Below are 23,633 nucleotides of genomic sequence, written 5' to 3'. Positions count from 1 at the left end.
ACCTTGTAGGCTGTTGTAAGGACTTTGTTTTTTTTCTTCTGAAATAGCAGCTCATTTCCTTTGAAGGTTATTACCAGAAAGCTGCATATTTTCTTATACTTACATTCTGTTGGACAGAACCTAATTTCATGGCCATGCCTAGCTGCAAGGGAGGCTGAGAAATGGAATGAGTCAGATGCTCAGTCAAAATTTACATGACTGTCCGAGAGGAGGAGAATGTTTATTAGGGGACAGTTAGCAATCTCTGCCACCTCCAGGTCTAATGAACCCAAAGCATTCCTTGCTCGGCTCTGTCTTGAGTCTGGAAAGAGAATTCTTTGAGGAAATCTGGAAATCACAGCCTAGTAATCCCAGGTCCTGAGATTTAGGACCCAGGCTCAGGAGCCGGTATCTGTCTGCTCCTCCAGGCTTTTGAAGATCCAGACATCAAGTCCCTCAACTTGTTTGGGGCCTACACACTTGACCCATGGGTGTCACCTGCCCACTGGTGCAGGCTAGGGGCAAGTCATGAAATACTGGGCCAGTTGGGGCCCTCAGTTACCTCTCCTCTGGGCTGTCCCAGGATAATTATGAAGGACACTGGAGGAATTTTGTGAGTTTTCATTTTTGCTCTCCCACTTGTGCTTCCCCTTATCTTCAGGGATGCTCCATAGGAACTGTTGCCTTCACCTCCCTCCAAAGGAGTCAGGCTCTAATTTCATATGGTGGTGGTGGCGGCTGGGTGGGGAGTATGGTAGGCAGGGGCGGGCACTGTGGAGAACAGGAATCACTCATATCAATACCCCCAAGTGGTCAAGTCTTGGCTGCATGTTTGCATTTTGAGATAGCTGGTAAGAAGTCAAGATAACCTTGAGTGGGAAGTCAGATGAGTGCCTGCCTCAAGAAAATCAGGAGAAAGAGGACCCTGGGTCCTGAAGGGACTTAAATGTTGGGACTGGGTTTCCACTCTGATAATCCCTACTGTTTGAGCCCACTTATCTCACAAGCACAGCGGCACCTGTCTTAGGTAGTTTGTGTAATCCTCACAACAATTGTATGAGGCAGGTACTCTCGCTATAACCATTCTGCAGGTGGAGAGGATAAGAAACTCACCTAGGACTCAAGTGTGGGCTTGTGTGACTACATGTCATCATGGTTAGACAGTACAAACTCCGCTAGCACCCATCGTCTCTCCCCCACCTCTTACACCAGCTGGCCATTCTTTCCCAAACTGAACCTCTCATCTCTCACCTGAGCTGCCTCCCACCCCACATCCTACCCTGACTGACCTGTGTGGATCCTTGAGTCAGAGGCCCATACCCTGGGGGTGTTCTGTCCACATCCCTGTCTGGATTCTGAGCTCCCAGCCCCAAAACTTAAGCAATGGGAGAGGAAATTAAAATCTTGCTTAAGCCAAGACTTTTACCTGGCATCCAAACTCTCCACTGCTAATGGACCTCAGGTGAGTGGCCTACCCTTTCTAAGCTTTGCTCATCTGTAAAATTGGATAATGACACCTATTGTGCTACGTTTAAGATTGCTGCAAGCATTGACATGGGAAAGCGTCACGCCTGGAACAAAGTAGGAATTCAATACATGTTTCTTTCTCTTATTCCCAGGTGTTTTGAAGTATAAGCTCCACCCATGTGTATGTCTGTGGTGTGTGTGTCCCCTGACAGTTAATTCCCCAGATTCCTTCTAGCCCTTGACACTGGCACTGAGGGAGAAAGCGTGCAGAGGCAGAGGCTTGGGCATCTGATTCCTTTTTCCTACCAGCCCTTTGCTCATGAACCCACAAAGTCATTGAATTCAACATATTTACTGACACTCAGCAGGGTGTCTTCCTGTTGGAAGATGGGGCCAGGGCATCGCCATTGGACCTGGGGGACAAATGCCCCAGCAGGCTCACCCCTCCCCCACTTGCAGGCTTGATTGCTCTCAGACTTTGCAGATGACGTGCTGTGGGGATCCTGCCTGATGGAGGGTGACGTTGGTCCCTGACGGGAGATGGAGGAGGAGGCAGAGCTAGGGAAGAGAAGGGGTTAGAGGGGGAAACAGTCTGGCGCCAGCAGAGACACAAACCAACTCAGAAATAAACTCGGGGTTCACACAGCCCTATCCTTTCTCCTCCCAAAGAACTACCTTCTGGAGCAATTCCAGGAAGCTGGAATCATAGGAGGAATTTGCCAGAAAGGAATCCTTCAGCTGCAGTTGCAAAATCATTCCTGGCCCTAGGGATGCAAAAGTACCGTTTAGGACCCAGCCAGACTCCCTGAGATGTGCAACCCCCTCCTGCCCGCCCTCACCCCAGTCCTCTTCCCTAACAATGGCCTCTCAGGCCCTCTCCAGGCAGGCGTTCAGCCTGAACCCTGGCTGACTGAAACGGAGGACTGGGGAGCCTCCGTTTCTCTCGCTCCCCTCCTTGGCTTCTTGTTGCGGTGAGGACTCTGTCTCCAGGCCCCTAGCCCTTACCTGTTCCATGTGAGCTGCCAAGGATGGTCAGGAGGAGGAAGAGGGGCAGCCTGGTCCTCATTGTGACCACCTCACTTCTCGGATGGACAGAAGAGATGTCTGAACCCCCGTCTGCCTTTCCACAGCTACTCAGTCCTTAGCACAGGTATTTGGGGGAGCTGGGAGGGGGAAGCTGGGTAACTGGATTTTCCAGTTCTCCCAATCTGTCTTCAAGGACTTAGGAGAAGGCCATTCACCGGGCTGTTGGGAAAAATAGTGGGTGGGCCCCTTTCCTCAATCCTGTGCCCCCTGGGTGCCTGGTCCTGCAGAGAGGGAAGTTGAAGAGATGTCCTTCCTGCAAGTGTCTGGGCCCCACCAAAGCCTGGGCCTCTCATTGCTCTTTAGGGATTAATTATTAACTGCAATTAATTCCCATCATTCATGCCACCAAAGGGCTTAGGAATGTGGGTCCAAAAGGGAGGGGTAGATTAAGCCAAGTTTCTTCCCAAACCCAGGTATCCTGCTCCCCCAGCCACAGTGGCTTTCTAGGTGAGAAATCTGGGTAATGGGGAACTTTCATCTTGGAATGTTCCATTTTAGTTGCTCTAAAACATCCCAGATACTCAGATAGAGACATGGGTTTCATCAAATCTCCCCACCCCCACCCCACTATCGCATCCTGCGCCACGAGGTTTGTGGGGAGTGAGGAAGGTGGTGCAGGGTTAAGAAATACAGTAGATGAGAGTAGAGTGCAAGCAGGGCCAAGCGACTCCAGCCTCAAGGACTGAGCCCCCGAATCGGGCCAATGCATAGCTTTTATTACTTAGGTGGGAAAGTAAAGGAGATAAAGCTTGTCAATCTCAAGCTCTGTGAATCCCGTACATCATAATAGGAAACTGATTCAAGCCAATCACCCTTGCCTGCAGGCAGCTGAACCATAAGTCTCAGGATGTATGTACTTCTCCACGGGACAAAACCTTTATGCATCTGAATAGATGGAGAGCACATCATTGAATCTCTTCCCCTGCAGGTTGTGGGAAGGAATGCAGCCACAGAGGCAGAGGCTCTCCTTAGCCTGAGGAAGGTGGGGGGCTGTGCCCACCTCTATGAACCCCGTGGGTTCTCCTGTTGGCCCCCACGCAGCTCTGCCTGGCTTGAGTTGTCCCCGCCTCTGTGGGGAATCTTACTCGTCATTGGCTGACCAGCCATCTTTTTGGGGCCAAACAGGGCGACATAAAGTGCAAGCACAAAGGTGAAGCAAAGTCCCTGAAAGGATCCGTCTCACAGAATCTCCTTGCTTTGGGGGCAGGTACAAGGGGACAGACAGATTGCTGCGTGGCAACACCCCACCTTGTGCACTCAGGCCAAAGGGATACGATACCCTCATCCTCCCAACCACAGACACTCAGAGTGCTAAACACAGGGGAGTTGTGTAGAGGGAGTTTGGAACCCATCTCGTTTACCACTTTCTTTTAAAACTAGAAAGGGAAATGACTTGCTAAGATCATACAAGTCAGTAGCAGAGATCAGAACTCATCCCTCATTATGCCAAAGATAGGGACAAACTCAACAGATTGACACATGAGTCATATAAGCCCCTGGAACACACAAAGGCACAGGCCCTGTCTGCCTCATTAGGTATCATCTCTTCCCTGTCCTGAAAACTAGAGGCCCAAGTCCAGTAGGATGGAGGCAGTGAGACGGAGGGAGACACTGTCTACGAGGTCAGACAATTAAGTTTGCGAACTTATCCTAGAAAAAGTGCTACATACCTCATTGCTGAATATCACTACGGTCACCTTCGAAGCGCTCCCCTTGGGAAGCTATGCACCAACCCCAGCGCCTAGTCCACCCTTCAAAGCAATTTTGGAACTCTTTCTCTGGAATGGCCATCAGAGCTGTGGTCGTATTACCCTTGATGTCCTGAATGTCATCAAAATGTCTTCCTTTCAATATTTCCTTTACCTTTGGGTAAAGAAAGAAGTCATTGGGGGCCAGATCAGGTGTGTAGGGAGGGTGTTCCAATACAGTGATTTGTTTACTGGCTAAAAACTCCCTCAGACAGTGCCGTGTGAGCTGGTGCATTGTCGTGATGCAAGAGTCATGAATTGTTGGTGAAAAGTTCAGGTTGTCTAATTTTTTCACGCAGCCTTTTCAGAACCTCCAAATAGTAAACTTAGTACATGTTTGTCCAGTTGGTACAAATTCATAATGAACAATCCCTCTGATATCAGAAAAGGTTAGCAACATCATTGCAACAAGTTTGTGAACTTAATGGTCACACTTCGTATACCATAAATGTGAATATGATGAGATATCCAGAAACTCCCAGGTTTGCCCTGGAGAGCAGGAAGGTCAGAGTGGTAAGAAGAAATGGACAGAAAGATCAGCGGACGCATCAGGTATGAGCAGCGGGCAGAAGGTGGGAACACAGGAAGATGCTTTGGGGTATCTGAGTCTTCTTAGAAGGAGAGTGGGAGCACCCCTGTGTCTTTCCCTTTCTATGTAATCGTAGCTGACACTGCTGGGTGCTGGGCATGTTAGAAGCATTTCTTTTAATGCTCATAATGACCCTTTGAACTAGGTTCTAGATCACCTCGTTCTAGGGGTGACTTGCCCGAGCCAGCTTGGCAGCGGTGGATTCCAGCTCAGTGGATTCAGGGCAGTCAGGATTCAGACCTAGTTCTGAACTTGGGCGTTGCATTGCCCCCCACCCCCGCCCCATGCAATCTGGGTCTTCCCTGGTGTTTCTCTTCTCCCCTCCTCCACCCAAAGAATGGAAAACGTTGGGGCTGCCGCTATCTAGATGAGAGATGACTCAGGTTTTACTCTCTTGCCCTGTCTTGGGACTCCTAAGGGTCAGATGCAGTCCCCAGGCCATGACGTTCTTCCTCCCCGCCCAACTCCCAAATCCTGCTTCTCCTCGAGACCCATATATCCCACCTCTGATAGTTGTACTTCTAGCAGCAAGAGGATAACCTTGGGATAGGACACTGGTCTCCTTCCTCTCAGGAGGGTCTGGGTGGGGACTGACTCAGGCCTGGGGGGATGGGTCCCTAGTCCCGGAAGAGCCAGAGGGCCATGTAGGGGAGTCCAGGCTCTTACTCACTCTCCCGCTCACCCAGTGCTTCCAGGGATCAGGCTAGGACAGATTAATCCTCGGGGACAGCTTGGTGACCTCTCCCTGGGATGGAGATCCTAGTGTTGATGGAGGTCCTGGCACACCTGGCTCTCCAGAGACTCGTAATGGGCCTCGGAGCCTTTAAAAAGCTGGGGAGATGGGCCTGGGAAGGCATGGACGGCACCATGGACGCGGCTCTGGTGCTGCTCCTGGGCCTGCAGGCTTTGGCTGGACACGGTGAGCCCCAGGTTCCATAGGGCGCTGGGCGCTGGTGCTGGTTCCACTCTTCTAACTTTATCATTCATTGTTCTTTTTCCAGCAGCTCAGATAACCCCACTGAGGACCTCCAGCACAGCATCCAGGGGCACCCCGATTGTCTCAGAGAGACTCTCTACTTTTGGGGATCTCTCTGCAGGTCTCCCCACTGTCTCTGCTGGTCTCCCCACTGCCTCTGGTGGTCTCCCCACTGTCTCTGGTGGTCTCCCCACTGTCTCTGGTGGTCTCCCCACTGTCTCTGGTGGTGTTCCCACTGTCTCTGGTGGTCTCCCCACTGTCTCTGGTGGTCTCCCCACTGTCTCTGCTGGTCTCCCCACTGTCTCTGGTGGTCTCCCCACTGTCTCTGGTGGTCTCCCCACTGTCTCTGGTGGTGTTCCCACTGTCTCTGGTGGTCTCCCCACTGTCTCTGGTGGTCTCCCCACTGCCTCTGGTGGTCTCCCCACTGCCTCTGGTGGTCTCCCCACTGCCTCTGGTGGTCTCCCCACTGTCTCTGGTGGTCTCCCCACTGTCTCTGGTGGTGTTCCCACTGTCTCTGGTGGTCTCCCCACTGTCTCTGGTGGTGTTCCCACTGTCTCTGCTGGTCTCCCCACTGTCTCTGGTGGTGTTCCCACTGTCTCTGGTGGTCTCCCCACTGCCTCTGGTGGTCTCCCCACTGTCTCTGGTGGTCTCCCCACTGTCTCTGGTGGTGTTCCCACTGTCTCTGGTGGTCTCCCCACTGTCTCTGGTGGTGTTCCCACTGTCTCTGGTGGTCTCCCCACTGTCTCTGGTGGTGTTCCCACTGTCTCTGGTGGTCTCCCCACTGTCTCTGGTGGTGTTCCCACTGTCTCTGGTGGTCTCCCCACTGCCTCTGGTGGTCTCCCCACTGTCTCTGGTGGTCTCCCCACTGTCTCTGGTGGTCTCCCCACTGTCTCTGGTGGTCTCCCCACTGCCTCTGGTGGTCTCCCCACTGCCTCTGGTGGTCTCCCCACTGTCTCTGGTGGTCTCCCCACTGTCTCTGGTGGTCTCCCCACTGCCTCTGGTGGTCTCCCCACTGTCTCTGGTGGTCTCCCCACTGCCTCTGGTGGTCTCCCCACTGTCTCTACAGGTTTCCCCACTATATCTGTGACTCTTCCCACCATCTCAGAGGGTCTCCCCACCATGCCTGCAAGTTTCTCAACAGTTTCTTCAACCTCTGAATGCCTTCCCGGCAATCCTCAGACTTTAGCCCCAACCGTTTCTGGGAGCGCTTCAGGAACTGTCTCACTGTTGCCAGGTGATATTTCTGTTGCACAACCCATCTCTGAAGCACTCTAACTGGGCCTGCAGCTCTGGGTGGGGCTTCCTGGCTGGGCCATGCGTAAGTCAGAAGGTCCCCAAAACCTCATGAAGCAGTGTCCTGGCCTTGGTGGCTGTACAAGGGTCCACTTTCTGCTCTTTAAGTTATCAACTTTTTGTCTTATAGTTAGTGCCTTTTGTGTCCTGCCTAAGACATTCTTTTGCCTACGTCAAGGTCATGAAAATATTCTTATATGGGTTCTTCCAGAAGTTTTATTATTTTAGTTTTCAAGTTTAAGCCTATGACCTATTTCAGATTAACTTCTGTGTATGGGGTGAGGTACAGGTCAAGTTTCATTTCTTCCCCTTATGAATAACCAGTTGCCCCAGAACCATCTGTTTCCAGCACCCTCTGTCTCTCCCCACTATCGCATTGTGTTAGTGCCTTTACTAAAAGTTAAGTGACCATAAATGTGTGGTCTATTGCTGGACTGTATGCTGTTCTCTTGTGTGTCTGTCTGTCCTTTCTCCAGGGCCACCGTGCTTAGTGACTGCCGCTTTATAGCAAGTCTGAAAATCTGCTGGTGTAGGTCTTCCACTCTGTTTCTCTTTAAGATTGCCTTGGTTGTTCTCAGACTTTCCATTTTTATAGAATCAGTCCATTAATTTCTACCAAAATCTTGCTAGGATTTTGATTGAGAGTGCGCCTGGTGTAATTTCTGCTTCTGCTCATGCTTGGATTTCTTCCAACCATTTTCCCCTCCGCCCAGTAGGATCTATGTCCCCCATGACAGCTCCTGGAACTGCTTCAACTGTGCCTGGGACTCCCACGTTGAGCGGAGCTGTGTCAGGAGGTTCCACTCCCACAACAGCTGGAGTGGCCACCACATCCCCGGGGCTCGGTGTTCCGACGAGTAAGGCACTCTTATTTGCCTGGGGTCATTTACCAGTAAGATATTGGTGGGGCCCATTCTCTCCTACTCCTCTGTGGGCACCTCTAGCTCCTGGAGAGAGAAGTGAAGGTTCAGGCATCAGGCATTAGTGACTGCTTTGAGCTTTGTTTTGAGTATATTGGGGGTTGTCTCCAGTTCTTTTTTTTAAATTAAATTTATTGGGGTGACAATTGTTAGTCTCCAGTTCTTAAGGAGGTTTGGTGCCTCTCAAGCCTCTGGTTAGACCAATAACCAGATGTGTGTTACCCGATCATTTCCTCAAAAGGTTTTCAGCTTCCTTCCTCATGGCTCAATGTGTCTTTCCAGGGCAAGAAACACCCCCTCCAGAGCTCCTGTCCTTCCTCCCTCTGTCTCCGTCCTCCCCTCCCCTTCAATCCTAGCTTCACCCCAGGTAGTCCCAGGGCAGGACATGAGTGAAGGAAAGACAGGACAACAGGCTGTGGCTCCCCTTAGTGACCAGAGTCAGGGGAGGACTGGGGCTCAGAAGAAGAAAAGAGGCTGACCTGGGGACCCTCATGATGCAGAGACATCACAGATCGAGAGACACATGAACAATGGAGCGTGAGATATAGAGGAGGGTTCAGAAAGATGGAGAAATGTGACGTCGGTGAGAAGTTTAGAGACCAACAGACCTGTCCGCAGGTGTCGGGGAAGAGGTGATGGGACTTGGATTGAAGCCCTTTAAAACCCTCTCCATTGAGACTCTGTTCCTGAGAGAATAGGGGAGAACTTTGCAGAGAAATGTGGTCTTAGAGTTGCATAAACAGGAGTGTCACAGAAGGAAAGTGGGAAGTCATGGAGGGCAGTGGGGAGTGGGTGGGTTGAGGTCCCACCTGCCTCCATCACTCTCCCTCTCTGCTCCGCAGGCCTGAAGCCTCAGGAAAAGGGCTCTGTCCCAGACTGGGCCATCGTGTTGATCACTCTCACTATGGTGGCAGCAATTGCCAGCTTGCTCTATTGTCTCAAGAAGGTGAGTGAAGCTATGGTCTGAATGCACGGGTCCCCAAGGCCAGTAGGGCTGGGACCTGGTGCCCCAGAACTCTGAGAAGAACAAGGGCTTCAGGGAGACAATGACAGCTTGACACACTTAGGAAGGGGCAAGGGGAAAAAGGAACCCCAGTCTAGGTGGCTAAGAGGAAACACTGACCAGGCAGAGATGGGGGCTTGGGGCCACTGAGATGGGGACCATCCAGCCCATGGAAGCACTAAATTCAGCTCTGGGCAGTGAAGTATCAGCTCTGTGGAGCCACAATTTGAATCCTACCATTATAGCTGTGTGACTTTGTGCAAGTTATTTAACCTCTCTGTGCTCTAGATTCCTTATTACCACTACTACTACTATTAGTAATATTTAAATAGCACTTATTATGTGTCAGGTGCTGTATCTGTTTTAGTTCACAGCAGCCCTGTGATATAGGTAATACTGGGATAACAGAGTCTCAGGTAAAATGAGAATGATAGTAACCATCTCAAAGGGCTGTTGGAGGATGAAATGAGCTCATGTATATAAAGCACTTAGCTGCTTGGCACATAGTAAGTGCTCAATAAATTCATCTGCTTCATTAGTATTACTGTTTTTGCTGGAAGAGGAGTGCTGAGAATCTGAGTTATGGAGAGAAAGAAGCAGTCCAGGTTCCTAGGGCCCTTGGTTAACCATCCTATCTACCCTTCATCTCACAGGCCTGCCAGTTCCGGAAGGAGATGAGTGTGGGGTGTGGCTGTGGCTCTGTGACCCCTTACAGCTGCCACCAAGAGGCCACCAGCCAGCGCTACTCTGTCAAGTGAAGGGACAGGGCCAGGATGGTCAAATGTCACTCTACCTTTGGCCTTCCTTCTTCCTCTCCTAAACATTCAATAAAACAAAAACGAACTCAGAGGCAGAGAATAGACTGGTGGTTACCAGAGGGGACGGGGGTGGGGGGGTGGGAGTGGGGAGAGGGTGAAATGGGTAAATGCGGTCAGTTGTGTGGTGAAGGATGGAAACTTGGCTTTTGGTGGGGAGCACACTATAGCACATGCAGATGTCAAATTCTAGTGTTGTGTACCTGAAGCTTACACAATGTTATAAACCAACGTTACCTCAATAAAAACAGACATTTGGGGGCACCATTAAGAAAAACTAAAAGAAATAAAAAGCTTTCTTCTCACACTAACTGGGACGGACCATTTCCTACGGGTGTTTTCCTGGGGCCCTAGGTCTCCGCTACCAACAGTGTGAGGGGAGTCCACTGCCCCTCTCCCAGCGGGAGGCAGAGACTCTGTCTCGGTCCTGCCTTCAGCCTGCTGTCTGATTCACTGGCGCAGTTTTCTCATCTGTAGAAGGAAGGAGCAGGACATATGGTCTCCAGGGGCCTTCCAGCCCTCACAGAGCCTGGCTCTGGGCAGTTGGAACCTTTGCTCCCATTTCTCCTGTCTTCCTATTCCCACGCTCTTCCCCAACTCTCAGAGACACTCCTTAGCTCAGGACACTTTGCTTGGGTTCCCCAGGACACAGGACAAGGGTGCCCCCTTCACATTTCTTTCCATACGGAGGCCCCTTGGGCTGGTTCCTACCTTCCCCAAGACCCCCTATTCTGCCAACTCAGGACAGGTGAGGGACCCTGCTCTGTGATGTCCCTTAGCTCACTCTGGGTGGGTGGTGGACACAATTCTTGCTGAGTAAAACAGCGTCTCCTCCACTGGTCTCCCAGCCACTGCATTGGCCCAAGAGCTTGGGCTTTGCCATCAGGACGGCACCAGCCACATCTGGCCTCTGCTGCTGACCAGCTGTGTGACCTTGGGCAAGTCGTTTTCCTGATCTGAGGTTGTTTATTCTCAGCTGTAAAGTGGGACTGATGTTGCTGCTGTCATAGGCGATGAGCATGCTTCTCCGTACATAGGAATGTTTGGGGGTCAGTAGCTGGTAGGGCTGTTTTGTGACCAGCCCCTCAGCTTGTAGCTCAGACACAACAAGCTTGTTTTACTTGAGCTTCCACCTCTCTCCAGGTTCTCTACCCCAGACACCTGGGTCCTCTGGGGGAGATTGCGGCTACAAAGAAGGGGAGATATTTACTTACACAATGAAAGCAGAGATTCTCAGCCTCAGCACTACTGACAGACCGGGCTGAGGAGTCCTTGGTTGTGACGACGGGTATGTACATTGTACAACGTTCAGCAATATCTTTGGCCTCCACTCCCTAGATGCTAGCAGCGGCCCCTCCCAGGTGTGACAAGAATGTCCCCAGATACCATCAGATGCCCCCCCCCCCCCTTGTTGAGAACCACTTTCTTAGAGTCCTGGCTCCCTGGGGAAAGGGTAGGTAACAGACTAGCGGAAAGGGGGTTGTCTGTCAGTCGCTTTGGAGTCCAGAGGAAGGCGCATGGGGGGCCTGCCTCTGCCTTGGTTTCCGCATCCTGCAGGCCACATTGCCTGGGAGGGAGGTTGCCCAGTTCTGAGCAGTCAGTCTTGGCCTGTCTCCATGGAGACTCATTAATCTCCCATTAAGCGCATTAATAAGCAGTTGGCCTGTTCTCCTCTTCCCACCCATTCCAGCCCTGCCTAGGGCTTAGGGACTAGTCACGCCAAGTAGTGGGAGGAATTCACGTGTTTGGACCTCAGGTCCTCCCATGAGCCCCATTGCCCCAAGGCCCTGGCCTCTTGCCCTCTAGGTCCTGGCCGTTTCCATTCCCTGTGCCTGCGCCGCTCCCCAGAGGGGCAGTAGCCCGCCCTGGCTTCCCCTCCCTTCAGCCTGCTGAACACTTACTGATTGTCTCTGGTGTGCCAGGCACGGTCCCAGGGGCTGGGGAGGCAGCAGTGACCAAGGCAAAGGCCTTGTCTGCTGAGTGCGTACTTAGTATGAGAGAAAACCCACCATGAACAAATTGAGAGATAGGGGTGGGGACTTGGCACCTGGACCACAGCTTTCTCTCTTCTTAGAGCACTGCTCCCCCCGCCCCCCAGTCTGTCCTCCCCACCCTAGTTCCAAGCACTGCTACTTGGTGGCCCAGCGTATGAATTTAGGCAGTCTCTGAGCTAATGCTTTCTTTAGACAAAGACTCAGGAGGAAGGGAAGAGGGAGACTCCAGGAGATCCTAGAAATGAGGGATCTGCATTTCTGTGTAGGGGTGGACAGAGGTGGGGGGTCTGAGACAAAGAGGAGGCCGCTGTGCTGAGGTAGGAGAAAGGAGTGTGGGGGAGGCAGAGCTCTGCCAAAGATCTCGGTTTCAGTTCTCTGGGCGGCCTGGACCTGTCTCCGTCCCTCGTGAGGCATGTGATGTCAATTCCTGGGTTCCGGGTCTGCCTGTCTCTAGTTTCCGTCACTGACCCCACTGCCTCCACATGCTGTGTCATCTCTGGACATCTGGAGGCGCCTGTGTCTGCAGCAGCAGGCCATGTGAGGGCTTCCTCTTTGCTCTTTCACCTGATACTCATGGGCACTCCACCCAGGGCAAAAAGAGCGGCCATGTGTGAGTAAGGGGTGTGGAGAGCTGAGCTGACGTGACAGAGACGGGAGAGGGAATGCGAAGCCAGAGAAGAACCAGAACTAGAATCTTCTCCCGAACCCAAACCGTGCATCCAATCTTCCCACTCCCCGTCCTGCCCAGCCAGAACTTATCCTTCTAGAACCCCGCCATCTGCTCCCACCTCCCTAGGACCCTGGAGGCTGCCCCAACCAACCCCCTTCTCTCCTCTGGGGCTGGGTTGGGAGTCTGTCCCCTCCCAGTTTCTTTTCCCTCCCCTGTGGCAGGCGCCCAGGTACCTGGCTCCCTGGCGTAGCAGTTGCGGTCTCCCGTTATCAGGGCACCCCTGTGGGGTGGGGCTGCTCCATTTGTTTAAGGTTTAGGCCTGAGGGGCCCCAGCCCCCATGACGTCCAACCTGGCCCCATATAAGCTGAGGGGACCCAGCCCACAGCCTAAAGCAGCCATCCAGCGCAGTCCATCCGGCATGGCCCAGCTGACCCATTGTGTGCGCCCCACCTTTGGCCTCCACTGCTGCCTCCTCTTCCTTCTAGCTTCTCGAGAGGCAGGTAAGATGCCCTCAGAGGCAAAGGGGTCCCCATGACATAGGGGGATAGAAGACAGAGAGGAGTTGTTTCTGAGCATTTATAGTGTTGAATGACCAATCATAGAAATGGACAGCAGATGAATGTGCGCTGGGAAGGGGGTGGGTATGGGGCTGCTGCATACAGCTGTCTAAGGTGTTCACTGCTCAAGTTTGCTGACTAAAGGGCATGTTGGAGAGGAAATCTAGTGGATGCTCTGCTCCTTGCAGGCACCTAGAGGGGGTCTTCTCCTAGCTTGTGTGAAGACACTGTATGGGCTGGCAGTCCTCGGTGGGCAGCAGTGGGGACCTAACATTCCCTGAGCATCTGCTGAGTGCAAGAAACTCACAGGTGCTCAAGGTACTTCATCTCACTTTATCTCCTCAAATCCCCTGGGGTGTTTAATAACATCCCAGTTTATAATGAGGACAGTGAGACTCAGAGAGGTTAAGGGCCTTGCCCAAAGTCATGGCGGCAAGCAGGGTTCCGGCACTCCACACTGGCCGCTGCCCTCGGAAGGCCGGGTGCATTTCTCTCATGAGAGTCCTGCTCAGTGCTGACCTGGGTTCCAGGCCTAACTCCGGCCCATTTAATTATCCATACATCTATAAAATGGGAGGAATGCTCCCTGGCCAGTACCAGTTGTTGGTGCCTACTGAGCGTTTACTCTGCGCCAGGCCCTTACACACGCTTACTTATTTAATCCTCACTGCAACTTGATAAGGAGTGTGCGGTTTTGTCTCCACTTTACGCTGGGAAACATCCCAGGGCTTCGATGAGAAAATGAATGTGCGAAAGTTTGATGAGCTAAGCAGACCCTATAAGGTAAAGTGAAATCACCACATTAGTTCACTTAGTTAAGAAACAGTTCTGTGACTGAACCCGGGGAGTGGAGACGCCAAACCCAGGAGCAGCTTAGAGGAGGCCTCTGTGACTCGCAGGAGGGTTTTACAAGGTCGACACACAGAAACAGACTCCGAGAGACTCTGTGTGCTGGGCAGGGTCATTCACAGTAATGGCGCTGTTTCTCGGGCCAGGCCAGGAAAGTCGTGAGTCTCGGTGCTCTGGGCAGTATTTGGGGCAGGGCAGGCAGCAGCTCCTCCTTCCACGTGTGTTTGACTGAGTGTGAAATTAGAGGAAGTTTCCCCTTCCCTGAGCTCAGCGTCATATAGGGGTCAGAACGGGAGGGCTGGGAGGTTGAGAGGGACAGTGGCTGAGGAATCTTCAAGTTGCCTCTGCTAGGTCTCAGCAGTGCCTTCTGTCTGTCTGTGTTCTGGTTTGATGCCTTCCCCAACTTGAGGGTCTGGGGACAGAGGCACCAGAGCCATCATCATCCCCAAATGCCACCACCTTCTTATCCCCTTCCTGTCGGGCTGATTGTGCCCTGCTGCTCTGCACCACCTCCTGTCCTGTGGAGGCCCAGGAAGAGGAACCTCTAGAGGCAGGAGGGAACGAGTCATGAATCAACACCATACACATTCACTTTTCAGGGAGATTTGCTCGAGGGCACAGGGCAAGCACAGGGCAGACTGGAATCTGAATTTTAGAACAGGACACTCTGGGCTGAGTGCGTGTGGTCTGGGAGATGCCGGCATTAGAGCTTGGCCAGGTGGGATGGAGGGGAGGGGTGGGGAAGGCAAGGGAAGCTGGATGATCAGATCATGAGAGTAAGAGTGCATGCGAGGCGGGGAGGGCTTGAGGCTGGGCTGGGGACAGGGTCGGGACGTGAGCACAGGACTGTATCCGGCAGAGAGAGAGGCTGGAGGAGCAGGCAGAGTGACGACTGGAGTGGACGGAGACGTTTAGCCCACAGCGCTGGGGGAGACCTGTCATTTATCCAAAGGACCAGTCAGTACCCAGGTGGGGCTGGAGCCCTGGGGAGACTCTGAAAAGGACCTTTTCCTACAGTAAATGCTATTTGATTTAATTTCTATGACAAAAATAATACAGTGGTACCTCGGTTTTCAAACAGAATCCATTCAGGAAGACCGTTCGAGTTCTGAAACGTTCGAAAACCGAGGCACGGTTTCCCCATAGAAAGTAATGCAAAATGGATTAATCCATTCCAGACCTTTAAAGTCAACCCCTAAAACTGCAAATTTAGCATGAATTTTACTATCTAATGATACCACAGATCCATAAAATTTACAGCGTTCGTAAACCAAAATGTTCGTCAACGGAGAGTTTCGAAAACTGTATATGCTCATTCTAGAAACTGAAAAATAGAAAAAACTAGAAAGAAAAATGAAATCTTTTCTAATACTTCCTGGTCACCCTGGCAATCATTTGAGTGTATTTCTCTTTATTTATTTTTTTTATGTGTCTGTGTTTTAGGTCACATATTGAGTTTATGCTGTATGGACATTTTAACAAGTATTATGCACATTGTTGAGAATTTTTGAGGTGCAGGACAGCAAGAAACACCAGAAATGCTCTTTTGGGGGAGGCTTCTCTGCTGGCACGAGTCACTTAGTAGCATGTCCACCTTCTTTTCAAACAAGTGAATAAAGCAGATTGAATAGATCTTTGGAATTGTACGTAGTTTTGATGTTGTGGGATTTGTTTTTATTCTTCTTTGGCAGTTTCCATCCCATTTTTATTGAAGTACAAAAAGTGCAAAGGTGAAATATAGGATTGGTGTCAAGGAAATCATTAAGTGTGAAGGTGAACACTTGATTCACAGGACCAGCCCTTCCCCCCACCCTTTCCCACAGGTACAGAGCAGTGGAACAGGGGACAGGGGAAAGGCCAAATAGATCCACAGGCTCCCCAGGAAACGAGGTTGGGAGGTTTTTATTCTTTTATCCAGGCTAAGCATCCACCTTCAGTGTCTTCTGCTGAAGCCCGATTTTCTCTCTGCCAAAAGAGTCCTTTATAGGCCACTGTTGTAGTTAGGGAAATGACTATCTCATGATGAGAACTTCCTAGGGAAATATAGTTGTCACCAATAGCAGGTTTACTAGAAAGAAGAGATGGTCATCTTGTCCTGTGGGTTTCGTCACTGATTTGCCTCACGGCTGGGCCAGGACCAGGGAATCCCTGGAGCTCTGACTCATTGTCAATGGAGTAGCCGCCTCTGAGGGGCAGATATTACAATTGCTGTCTCCACAGCTGTGTGATGCTGATCTGAATTGTAAGATCTAGTTGTCTGAGTCTGTGTGGCTCCTGTGGCTAAACGACAACCGGTATCCTGGGAATGGTGGGCTAGAGGCCTTTCACAATCTTTTCATCTCAGGGGCTCAATTACTAACATGGCAGAAGTTACCTTTTGGTCTTCCAACCTTGGAGGTCACAATATGTTTGTTTTTTACTTAATGTGCATAATGAAAAGTTGTTGGCAAGGCTTTTAAAGAGTTCATCAGTCTCAAAAAATTCTCTCATTCATTTATTCCACAAATATTTATGAAGTGCCTCCTATGGGCCAGACATTGTTCTAGGCTGGAGACAGCAATGAACAAACAAATAAAAATCCCTACCATTGTGGAAGTTAAACTATTTATTGTACATTAGAAAGGAGTGGGTGTTATGTTGCTAATACATGGGGGGAAGTGGCCTAGCAATGCCTCAGAGGTGTTTGGAGCAGGTAGGTCAGGAGAGACACCGCGGCTGGAGAATCCAGGGGGGTGCCCGCGTGAGCTCAGGCTCCCCTTGCTACCAGGAGGAGAACAGGGCAAAGCATGAGATTGTTTCAAGACTACCATTCAGATTCACTAAGAGCTTTGAAGAGTCGGCTGTGCAACAGTCTTCTATGCTCCATGCTTCCTTTCATCCTCACATTAAGCTGGTGCAGTTGACATCACTGTTATTTAATGTACAGCTGGAGACATGGGGCTTCAGAGCATTTAAGTGACCAGAGCCAGGATGCAAACAAAGTTAGTGAGGGACCCCGCTGGACCTCAGTCCTATCCTCTGATCCCTTAAGGCCACGGAGTTGCCACTCTGCACTTTTGCTTATTTATTCACTCCGTGGATATTTATTCACCCCTTACCGTGTTTAAAAGCATCTGGGGTGTAGTGGAAAGCCTGATTTTGCAAATTATTTTACCTCTTTGAGCTTCCCTTCCTCACCTGTAAGACAGTAAGATATACATGGATTCACAGGTTTGTGGTGAAGATTAAATAAACAAATATATGAACAGCATCCTTCAGGGGTTCCAGAAAAGTCCATTCTTCTTTCCCTAAGAGACTGGCTGACCTACAGCCCATGTAGTGTGGTCTTCACCAGTAAGAGTCTTGACCCAGGGGCTGGGAGCCCAGAATGTATGTTCAATTCTGGCTCCACCTCTAATTTGCTGAGGGTTCTTGGGGAGATTACTTAACTCCTCGGAACATTGTTTTCTCATATGTAAAAAGGGGAGAATAACAAATAGCTCTCAACCTCAGAGGGTTAATACATGTCCTCATCTGTAGGACCTTCCTGTCTCATAGTCAATGTTCAAGAAAAGTTGGCCATTGCTATCATTAGGGATTGTGTGCAAGTCACCATTCCTCCATGAAATTCAAGTTTCTCAGCCGTCAAACAGGGACATTGATAGTGTTTAAGGTACCTTGTGGGGAGCTGAGAGATTGATCACCATAGAAGAGAATGCAGAAACAATATCTGTGAGGCCAACAGCATGGCCCAGAGAAGGTGTCCAGTGAATGAGAGCTAGTGATGGTACAGCTGCCAGGGAATCAGAGAATGGGGCTGGCATAGTGAAGCGAGGGCCTGACAATTCAGCCTGCCTTTCTCTCTAACCTTGATTGCCTTCAGCGACTTGGGCTTCTCTACTACCTTCACCTCCTTCTTGTCCCATCCATATTTCGTTTAAGGACTGAGTTCCCCAGCCCCTAACTCTGCTTGTCAGCAGGGAGGTGGGTGGACTATGGGTTCCTGTGATAGGGAATGTGCCCAGATTCTGGTTGCCACCTTGAGCTAACAGAGACTAGAAATCTCTGTTATGTAACAACACTATCTCTTTCATTCTTTGGCGATATCCTGGCTCTCATTCTCCTGGCTAGATATCAGAGACATCTCCTCTGTCCCCAGTGATTGTTTTTCCACAGGATTAAGTCCCATATCTATTCATTGATAGGGGTGTTTTCCCTCACACCCTGTCCTTAAACAGAGTCAGTTTCTCCCAGAATCCAGCTGCCTCATTCATTCCTCTTAGGACCCCCACCAAGCAGATACCTTTTTCTTTTAAGAGGGCCACCTTCACCTATCTCAGATGGTTTTAGTTATGATCTTCTAAGAGCGGGGTCCAGTGGGGGAACCAAGGAGCTGAGTCATCTAATCTACTTCCCTTCATCCAGACCAAATTCCATCATCAGAATGAAAGTTTCTCATCCTCCATCCCTCTTCATATCCTTCTCTTAGTCATTACTTGTGTGTCTACTTACTAATCCTTATGGGGAAGTTCTGCCAGAGATCTTACCTCAGTCTTTCACATTGTTACATTTGGGAACTGGAATGTTATAGAAAGATGAAAATTCTGATAATTATTTCCTTTCTTCCAGCTGTCATGGAAAGGGAATTTCATTCCCAAAGTATTATATAAACCCTAAAGGAGCACTTGGGGATCAAAATGCCACTCAATATCTGCTCTCAAAATTTATAATTTGGTAGGCAGGGCAAGGGGTAGATGTTGACAGGCACACAAACATCTGTAATGTCAAGTTGAATATAGCAGGAAAGAGTAATTCACAAATTTTTTTGTGTGTACTGAGATGAAGCTAGAGCTTATCTGCTTGGAAGAATCATGAAAGACACCATAAAGCTAGAAAAATCTAAAATTGAGAATTGAAGAGTAGAAGTGAGAAGGGGTGAGGTGGCATTCTTGCTGAAGACACAGCCTGAACAAAGGTTCAGAGACTGGAGGTGAAAATGGGGATTAGATATCATAGTATTCTGAGCAGAATAGCTGGGACAGTATATCTGGGGTACTAACGGGACACCTAGAGATGGAAGTGGACAGGGAAGCAAGGAAGAACATGGAGAAAGTTTCTTACTTGACTTTATCCCTTTACAGGTGCTACCACATTTCAAAAACTTCAGAAAGCTGGTGAATCCCCAACATCTGATCATTTATCCCCTCCTACTCCAGGCCTTGTTTATAGTTCCCCCTCTGACCATGCTGCTCTTCATTCAAGACACAGCCCTCCAGACCGCTCTAAACCTACAGAAACACATCAGCCCAAACACCATTGCAATACCACACACCATCTCAAGCTCATTCACAAACCTACTGATAATCCCAAAAGCTCTACAACTCATCATGAAGCTCCTCCCACTTCTGAACAAAACCGCAGCAATCAAAGAAAAGATCCAATGATCCGGAATGGACGTTCTGTTGATTCGGCTGACTCCACTAAAGCACACAAAAAATTGTCTGATACTAAATTTCCAACTCCAAAACCCAAGAGCAAACCAACCTGTTCTAAGGCCCCAAAACGCCAAACAGTAACAAGAAACCAAAATACAAGTGTAACACCTTCAGAAATTACCACAATTACTTTAAACAGTAAAAGAACCACCTCACGTAAGACCACAACTGTTCCTCACAACTCAGTCAATTCAGAAATCAATAAAAAACCAACATATTACTCAGAAAAAAGCACAACAGTCACAAAGACATCATACAAATCTGTAAGAACCACAGAAAGGAGAGAAAGAACTAATGATCATACAACAGATGCTAATTATAAAACCACAGTAACAAAGACTAACAAAAGAGAACAAACAAAAGAGACACCAAGAGCACCTGAAAAATACACACACACACAAGCAAATCCTACATATCGTGGAAAAGAGGGCACAACAGCCCATGAAAAGATCACAACACCCCCAGCAATGCTTACGGAAAACGGACAACAGAGCACATCGGCTCATGAAAAGATCACAACACCCCCAGCAATGCCTACAGCAAATGGACAATGGAGCACATCAGCCCATGAAAAGATCACAACACCCCCAGCAATGTCTACAGAAAATGGACAATGGAGCACAACAGCCCATGAAAAGATCACAACATCCCCAGCAATGTCTACGGAAAATGGACAACGGAGCACAACAGCCCATGAAAAGATCACAACACCCTCAGCAATGTCTACAGAAAATGTACAACGGAGCACATCGGCTCATGAAAAGATCACAACCTCCCCAGCAATGTCTACGGAAAATGGACAACAGAGCACAACAGCCCATGAAAAGATCACAACACCCCCAGCAATGTCTACAGAAAATGGACAATGGAGCACAACAGCCCATGAAAAGATCACAACATCCCCAGCAATGTCTACGGAAAATGGACAACGGAGCACAACAGCCCATGAAAAGATCACAACACCCCCAGCAATGTCTACAGAAAATGGACAACAGAGCACAACAGCCCATGAAAAGATCACAACACCCTCAGCAATGTCTACAGAAAATGGACAATGGAGCACAACAGCCCATGAAAAGATCACAACACCCCCAGCAATGCGTACGGAAAATGGACAACAGAGCACAACAGCCCATGAAAAGATCACAACACCCCCAGCAATGCGTACGGAAAATGGACAACAGAGCACAACAGCCCATGAAAAGATCACAACACCCCCAGCAATGCGTACGGAAAATGGACAACAGAGCACAACAGCCCATGAAAAGATCACAACACCCTCAGCAATATCTATGGAAAATGGACAATGGAGCACAACAGCCCATGAAAAGATCATAACACCCTCAGCAATGTCTACAGAAAATGGACAACAGAGCACAACAGCCCATGAAAAGATCACAACACCCTCAGCAATGTCTACGGAAAATGGACAATGGAGCACAACAGCCCATGAAAAGATCACAACACCCCCAGCAATGTCTACAGAAAATGGACAATGGAGCACAACAGCCCATGAAAAGATCACAACACCCCCAGCAATGTCTACAGAAAATGGACAATGGAGCACAACAGCCCATGAAAAGATCACAACACCCCCAGCAATGTCTACAGAAAATGGACAATGGAGCACAACAGCCCATGAAAAGATCACAACACCCTCAGCAATGTCTACGGAAAATGGACAATGGAGCACAACAGCCCATGAAAAGATCACAACACCCCCAGCAATGTCTACGGAAAATGGACAATGGAGCACAACAGCCCATGAAAAGATCACAACACCCCCAGCAATGTCTACGGAAAATGGACAATGGAGCACAACAGCCCATGAAAAGATCACAACACCCTCAGCAATGTCTACGGAAAATGGACAATGGAGCACAACAGCCCATGAAAAGATCACAACATCCTCAGCAATGTCTACAGAAAATGGACAACAGAGCATAACAGCCCATGAAAAGATCACAACACCCCCAGCAATGCCTACGGAAAATGGACAACAGAGCACAACAGCCCATGAAAAGATCACAACACCCCCAGCAATGCGTACGGAAAATGGACAACAGAGCACAACAGCCCATGAAAAGATCACAACACCCTCAGCAATATCTATGGAAAATGGACAATGGAGCACAACAGCCCATGAAAAGATCACAACACCCTCAGCAATGTCTACGGAAAATGGACAATGGAGCACAACAGCCCATGAAAAGATCACAACACCCCCAGCAATGCCTATGGAAAATGGACAACGGAGCACAACAGCCCATGAAACGATCACAACACCCCCAGCAATGCCTACAGGACATGGACAACGAGGCACAACAGCCCATGAAAAGATCACAACACCCCCAGTAATGCCTACAGGACATGGACAAACATCAGTCCATGCGAAGATCACAAGAGGCTCAGATAAGACTACAGAATACCCATCAAAGACCTCAGCAGCCACAGAGAAAATCACAAAAGCCTCAGAAAAGCTACACACAAAGAAGAGCACATCTATCAAAAACACCACTCCATTCCCAGCAAAGCCTAGTGAAAACCCAGAAAAGACCACACTGGCCACTGAAACCATAAAAGGTTCAATAAAGCCCACAGAAAACCCAGCAAGAAACACAGCAACCACAGAGACTGTAAGATCTCCAGTCAAGTTTACAGGAGACAAATCTATCACTGCTTCCTCTCGTCATCAAGAAATGTCTGAGAGTACGCGTCTGGTGTCCGTTGGTTCTTTTACAGTTTCCACATCCAGCATGGAGCTGAGTTCTATCCTGTCAGAGGCCCCAGGCAACAAGAGCCATCCACACCAGAACAAGCATGGCTCACAGGGAGGTCTCCAAGTTGGAGAGACAGGGGAGAGTGATTCATTCCCTCCGTGGGCCATAGTTATTGTGGTCCTGGTGGCTGTGCTTCTCCTCCTGGTGTTCCTTGCCCTGATCTTCCTGGTAAGGAACAGGGATGCTCTAGGGGAATGAATCCATGCGACAGGAGTTGAGGAGAAGTTATAGATCAGAACTAGAGGGAGCAATGAGTCTAGGAGAGGAGGCATGGTGGTGGGGGAGATGGGACTGGGGGCAGTGGTGGTGAAAACGATGGGGAAAGACAATATAGATGCACGAAAAGTACAATTAGAGGAAAGGCTGTGGCTGAGGAAAAAGGGTGTAGAGGAGGGAAAATTTGGGGTTTGGAGATAGAGTCTGGGATGTGAGATTAGGGGATATGAGGACAAGGAAAATAGGACAGGGGAAGGAATTGGAGATGAGGCCTGGGTTCTGTATTGAATCTGGGGCTCGAATAAGGATCCAATTTTGATGGAGTCTTGGGAAAGGAGCAAGCCTGAGGTCTGGATCAGGAAGAATAGAACCAAAGGGTCTGAGATGGGGTGTTGAGGAAGCAAATGGCATGGCAAATGGTACTCATTCCTTCCCCCCAATCGCAGGTCTCCTACATAACACGAACACGCCGGCCGCTGATCCACAGCGCTGAGGACAATGACCCGGAGGACGACGGGGGCCCCAATTCCTACCCGGTCTACCTGATGGAGCAGCAGACTCTCGGCATGGGCCAGATCCCTTCCTCACGATGACCTTTCAGAAAATGCCCACCCCCAGCTCGTCCACGCCCTGCCTCTTTCCCGGATGAGGAATTAGACTCACAATTCCCATTTCCTGGACTCCAGGAAGGGCAAAGCACGGACAGTTAACAGCATCAACCCTTCGTCTGCTGTGTTCTTATTGAAACTGGTCAAGGGATGTGGTGATAAGCAAGAAGGATGTGAATTTGGGGGATAGAAAAGAAGGAATGAGTAACACAAGCAAGTGTTCTCTGTAGAAGATGATGGTCTGAGAATGAAAAGATGTTTGATGGACATGGGTGGGAACCAATACAGGACACTGAGTCCTGAGAGGGGCAGCACGGCTAACAGAAGTTCAGGCGCCTTAGAAGGCAATGCCCAGATCTGACTTGTGAGGTGGGATTATGGGAAGGGGGAGACTGAGAATAGAGGCCCTGATTTCAGTAGCAATCTATAATGTTTCTATCTGGTGTTACTTGAAGTGCATACAAACAGGCTTGTCTCTGAGTTCCCAGGGACCCTACACTTACTTTTTTTTTTTTTAAATGAAAAAAGTAGGATCTGAAAGGAAAAGAGGATTTTATTTCCTTCTCCACCTTCTCAATTCTCAGTAGAAAGGAAAATTCCAGAAAAGG

The 23,633-nt window shown here is 49.6% G+C and overlaps 4 protein-coding genes across 4 annotated transcripts; 3 read left to right on the top strand and 1 right to left on the bottom strand.

Annotated features, from left to right (window-relative positions):
* Nucleotides 1-1,782: 1,782 nt before the first annotated feature.
* SFTA2 (surfactant associated 2) lies at nucleotides 1,783-2,644 on the bottom strand. The gene is made up of 3 exons (XM_019717355.3): nucleotides 2,452-2,644; nucleotides 2,122-2,210; nucleotides 1,783-2,004 (listed from the first exon to the last, which is right to left on the bottom strand). Exons 1-3 carry the CDS (start codon nucleotides 2,510-2,512, stop codon nucleotides 1,918-1,920), a joined length of 237 nt encoding a protein of 78 aa, XP_019572914.1. The 5' UTR covers nucleotides 2,513-2,644; the 3' UTR covers nucleotides 1,783-1,917.
* A 5,216-nt stretch (nucleotides 2,645-7,860) lies between these two features.
* LOC141571854 (uncharacterized) lies at nucleotides 7,861-9,899 on the top strand. Its single transcript, XM_074333979.2, has 3 exons — nucleotides 7,861-7,995; nucleotides 8,901-9,004; nucleotides 9,715-9,899. The coding sequence occupies exons 1-3, from the start codon at nucleotides 7,869-7,871 to the stop codon at nucleotides 9,817-9,819; spliced, it is 336 nt and encodes a 111-aa protein (XP_074190080.2). The 5' UTR covers nucleotides 7,861-7,868; the 3' UTR covers nucleotides 9,820-9,899.
* A 3,060-nt stretch (nucleotides 9,900-12,959) lies between these two features.
* LOC148758887 (mucin-like protein 3) lies at nucleotides 12,960-19,992 on the top strand. The gene is made up of 3 exons (XM_088796340.1): nucleotides 12,960-13,041; nucleotides 19,068-19,850; nucleotides 19,934-19,992. The coding sequence occupies exons 1-3, from the start codon at nucleotides 12,960-12,962 to the stop codon at nucleotides 19,990-19,992; spliced, it is 924 nt and encodes a 307-aa protein (XP_088652466.1).
* An 841-nt stretch (nucleotides 19,993-20,833) lies between these two features.
* Nucleotides 20,834-23,283, top strand: MUCL3 (mucin like 3). The gene is made up of 2 exons (XM_074333980.2): nucleotides 20,834-22,369; nucleotides 22,864-23,283. The coding sequence occupies exons 1-2, from the start codon at nucleotides 20,834-20,836 to the stop codon at nucleotides 23,008-23,010; spliced, it is 1,683 nt and encodes a 560-aa protein (XP_074190081.2). The 3' UTR covers nucleotides 23,011-23,283.
* The last annotated feature ends 350 nt before the right edge of the window (nucleotides 23,284-23,633 follow it).

Source organism: Rhinolophus sinicus, chromosome 2 (genome assembly GCF_057876585.1).
Source record: "Rhinolophus sinicus isolate RSI-liver-muscle chromosome 2, RSI-T2T, whole genome shotgun sequence".
In the NCBI taxonomy this organism is placed as follows: Eukaryota; Metazoa; Chordata; class Mammalia; order Chiroptera; family Rhinolophidae; genus Rhinolophus; species Rhinolophus sinicus.
The sequence above is the reverse complement of the archived record's forward strand: the minus strand, read 5'-3'. Positions and strand labels throughout refer to the sequence as shown.

Coding starts and splice junctions, on each gene's coding strand:
- SFTA2 (XM_019717355.3), bottom strand. CDS start 2,512: ATGAGGACCAGGCTGCCCCTCTTCCTCCTCCTGACCATCCTTGGCAGC. Junction 2,211..2,451: donor TGGCAGCTCACATGGAACAG/GTAAGGGCTAGG, acceptor TTGCATCCCTAG/GGCCAGGAATGATTTTGCAA. Junction 2,005..2,121: donor TCCTGGAATTGCTCCAGAAG/GTAGTTCTTTGG, acceptor TCTCTTCCCTAG/CTCTGCCTCCTCCTCCATCT.
- LOC141571854 (XM_074333979.2), top strand. CDS start 7,869: ATGACAGCTCCTGGAACTGCTTCAACTGTGCCTGGGACTCCCACGTTG. Junction 7,996..8,900: donor GGGGCTCGGTGTTCCGACGA/GTAAGGCACTCT, acceptor TCTGCTCCGCAG/GCCTGAAGCCTCAGGAAAAG. Junction 9,005..9,714: donor TGCTCTATTGTCTCAAGAAG/GTGAGTGAAGCT, acceptor TTCATCTCACAG/GCCTGCCAGTTCCGGAAGGA.
- LOC148758887 (XM_088796340.1), top strand. CDS start 12,960: ATGGCCCAGCTGACCCATTGTGTGCGCCCCACCTTTGGCCTCCACTGC. Junction 13,042..19,067: donor TCTAGCTTCTCGAGAGGCAG/GTAAGATGCCCT, acceptor ATCCCTTTACAG/GTGCTACCACATTTCAAAAA. Junction 19,851..19,933: donor TACATATCGTGGAAAAGAGG/GCACAACAGCCC, acceptor GCTCATGAAAAG/ATCACAACACCCCCAGCAAT.
- MUCL3 (XM_074333980.2), top strand. CDS start 20,834: ATGTCTACGGAAAATGGACAATGGAGCACAACAGCCCATGAAAAGATC. Junction 22,370..22,863: donor TCCTTGCCCTGATCTTCCTG/GTAAGGAACAGG, acceptor CCCCAATCGCAG/GTCTCCTACATAACACGAAC.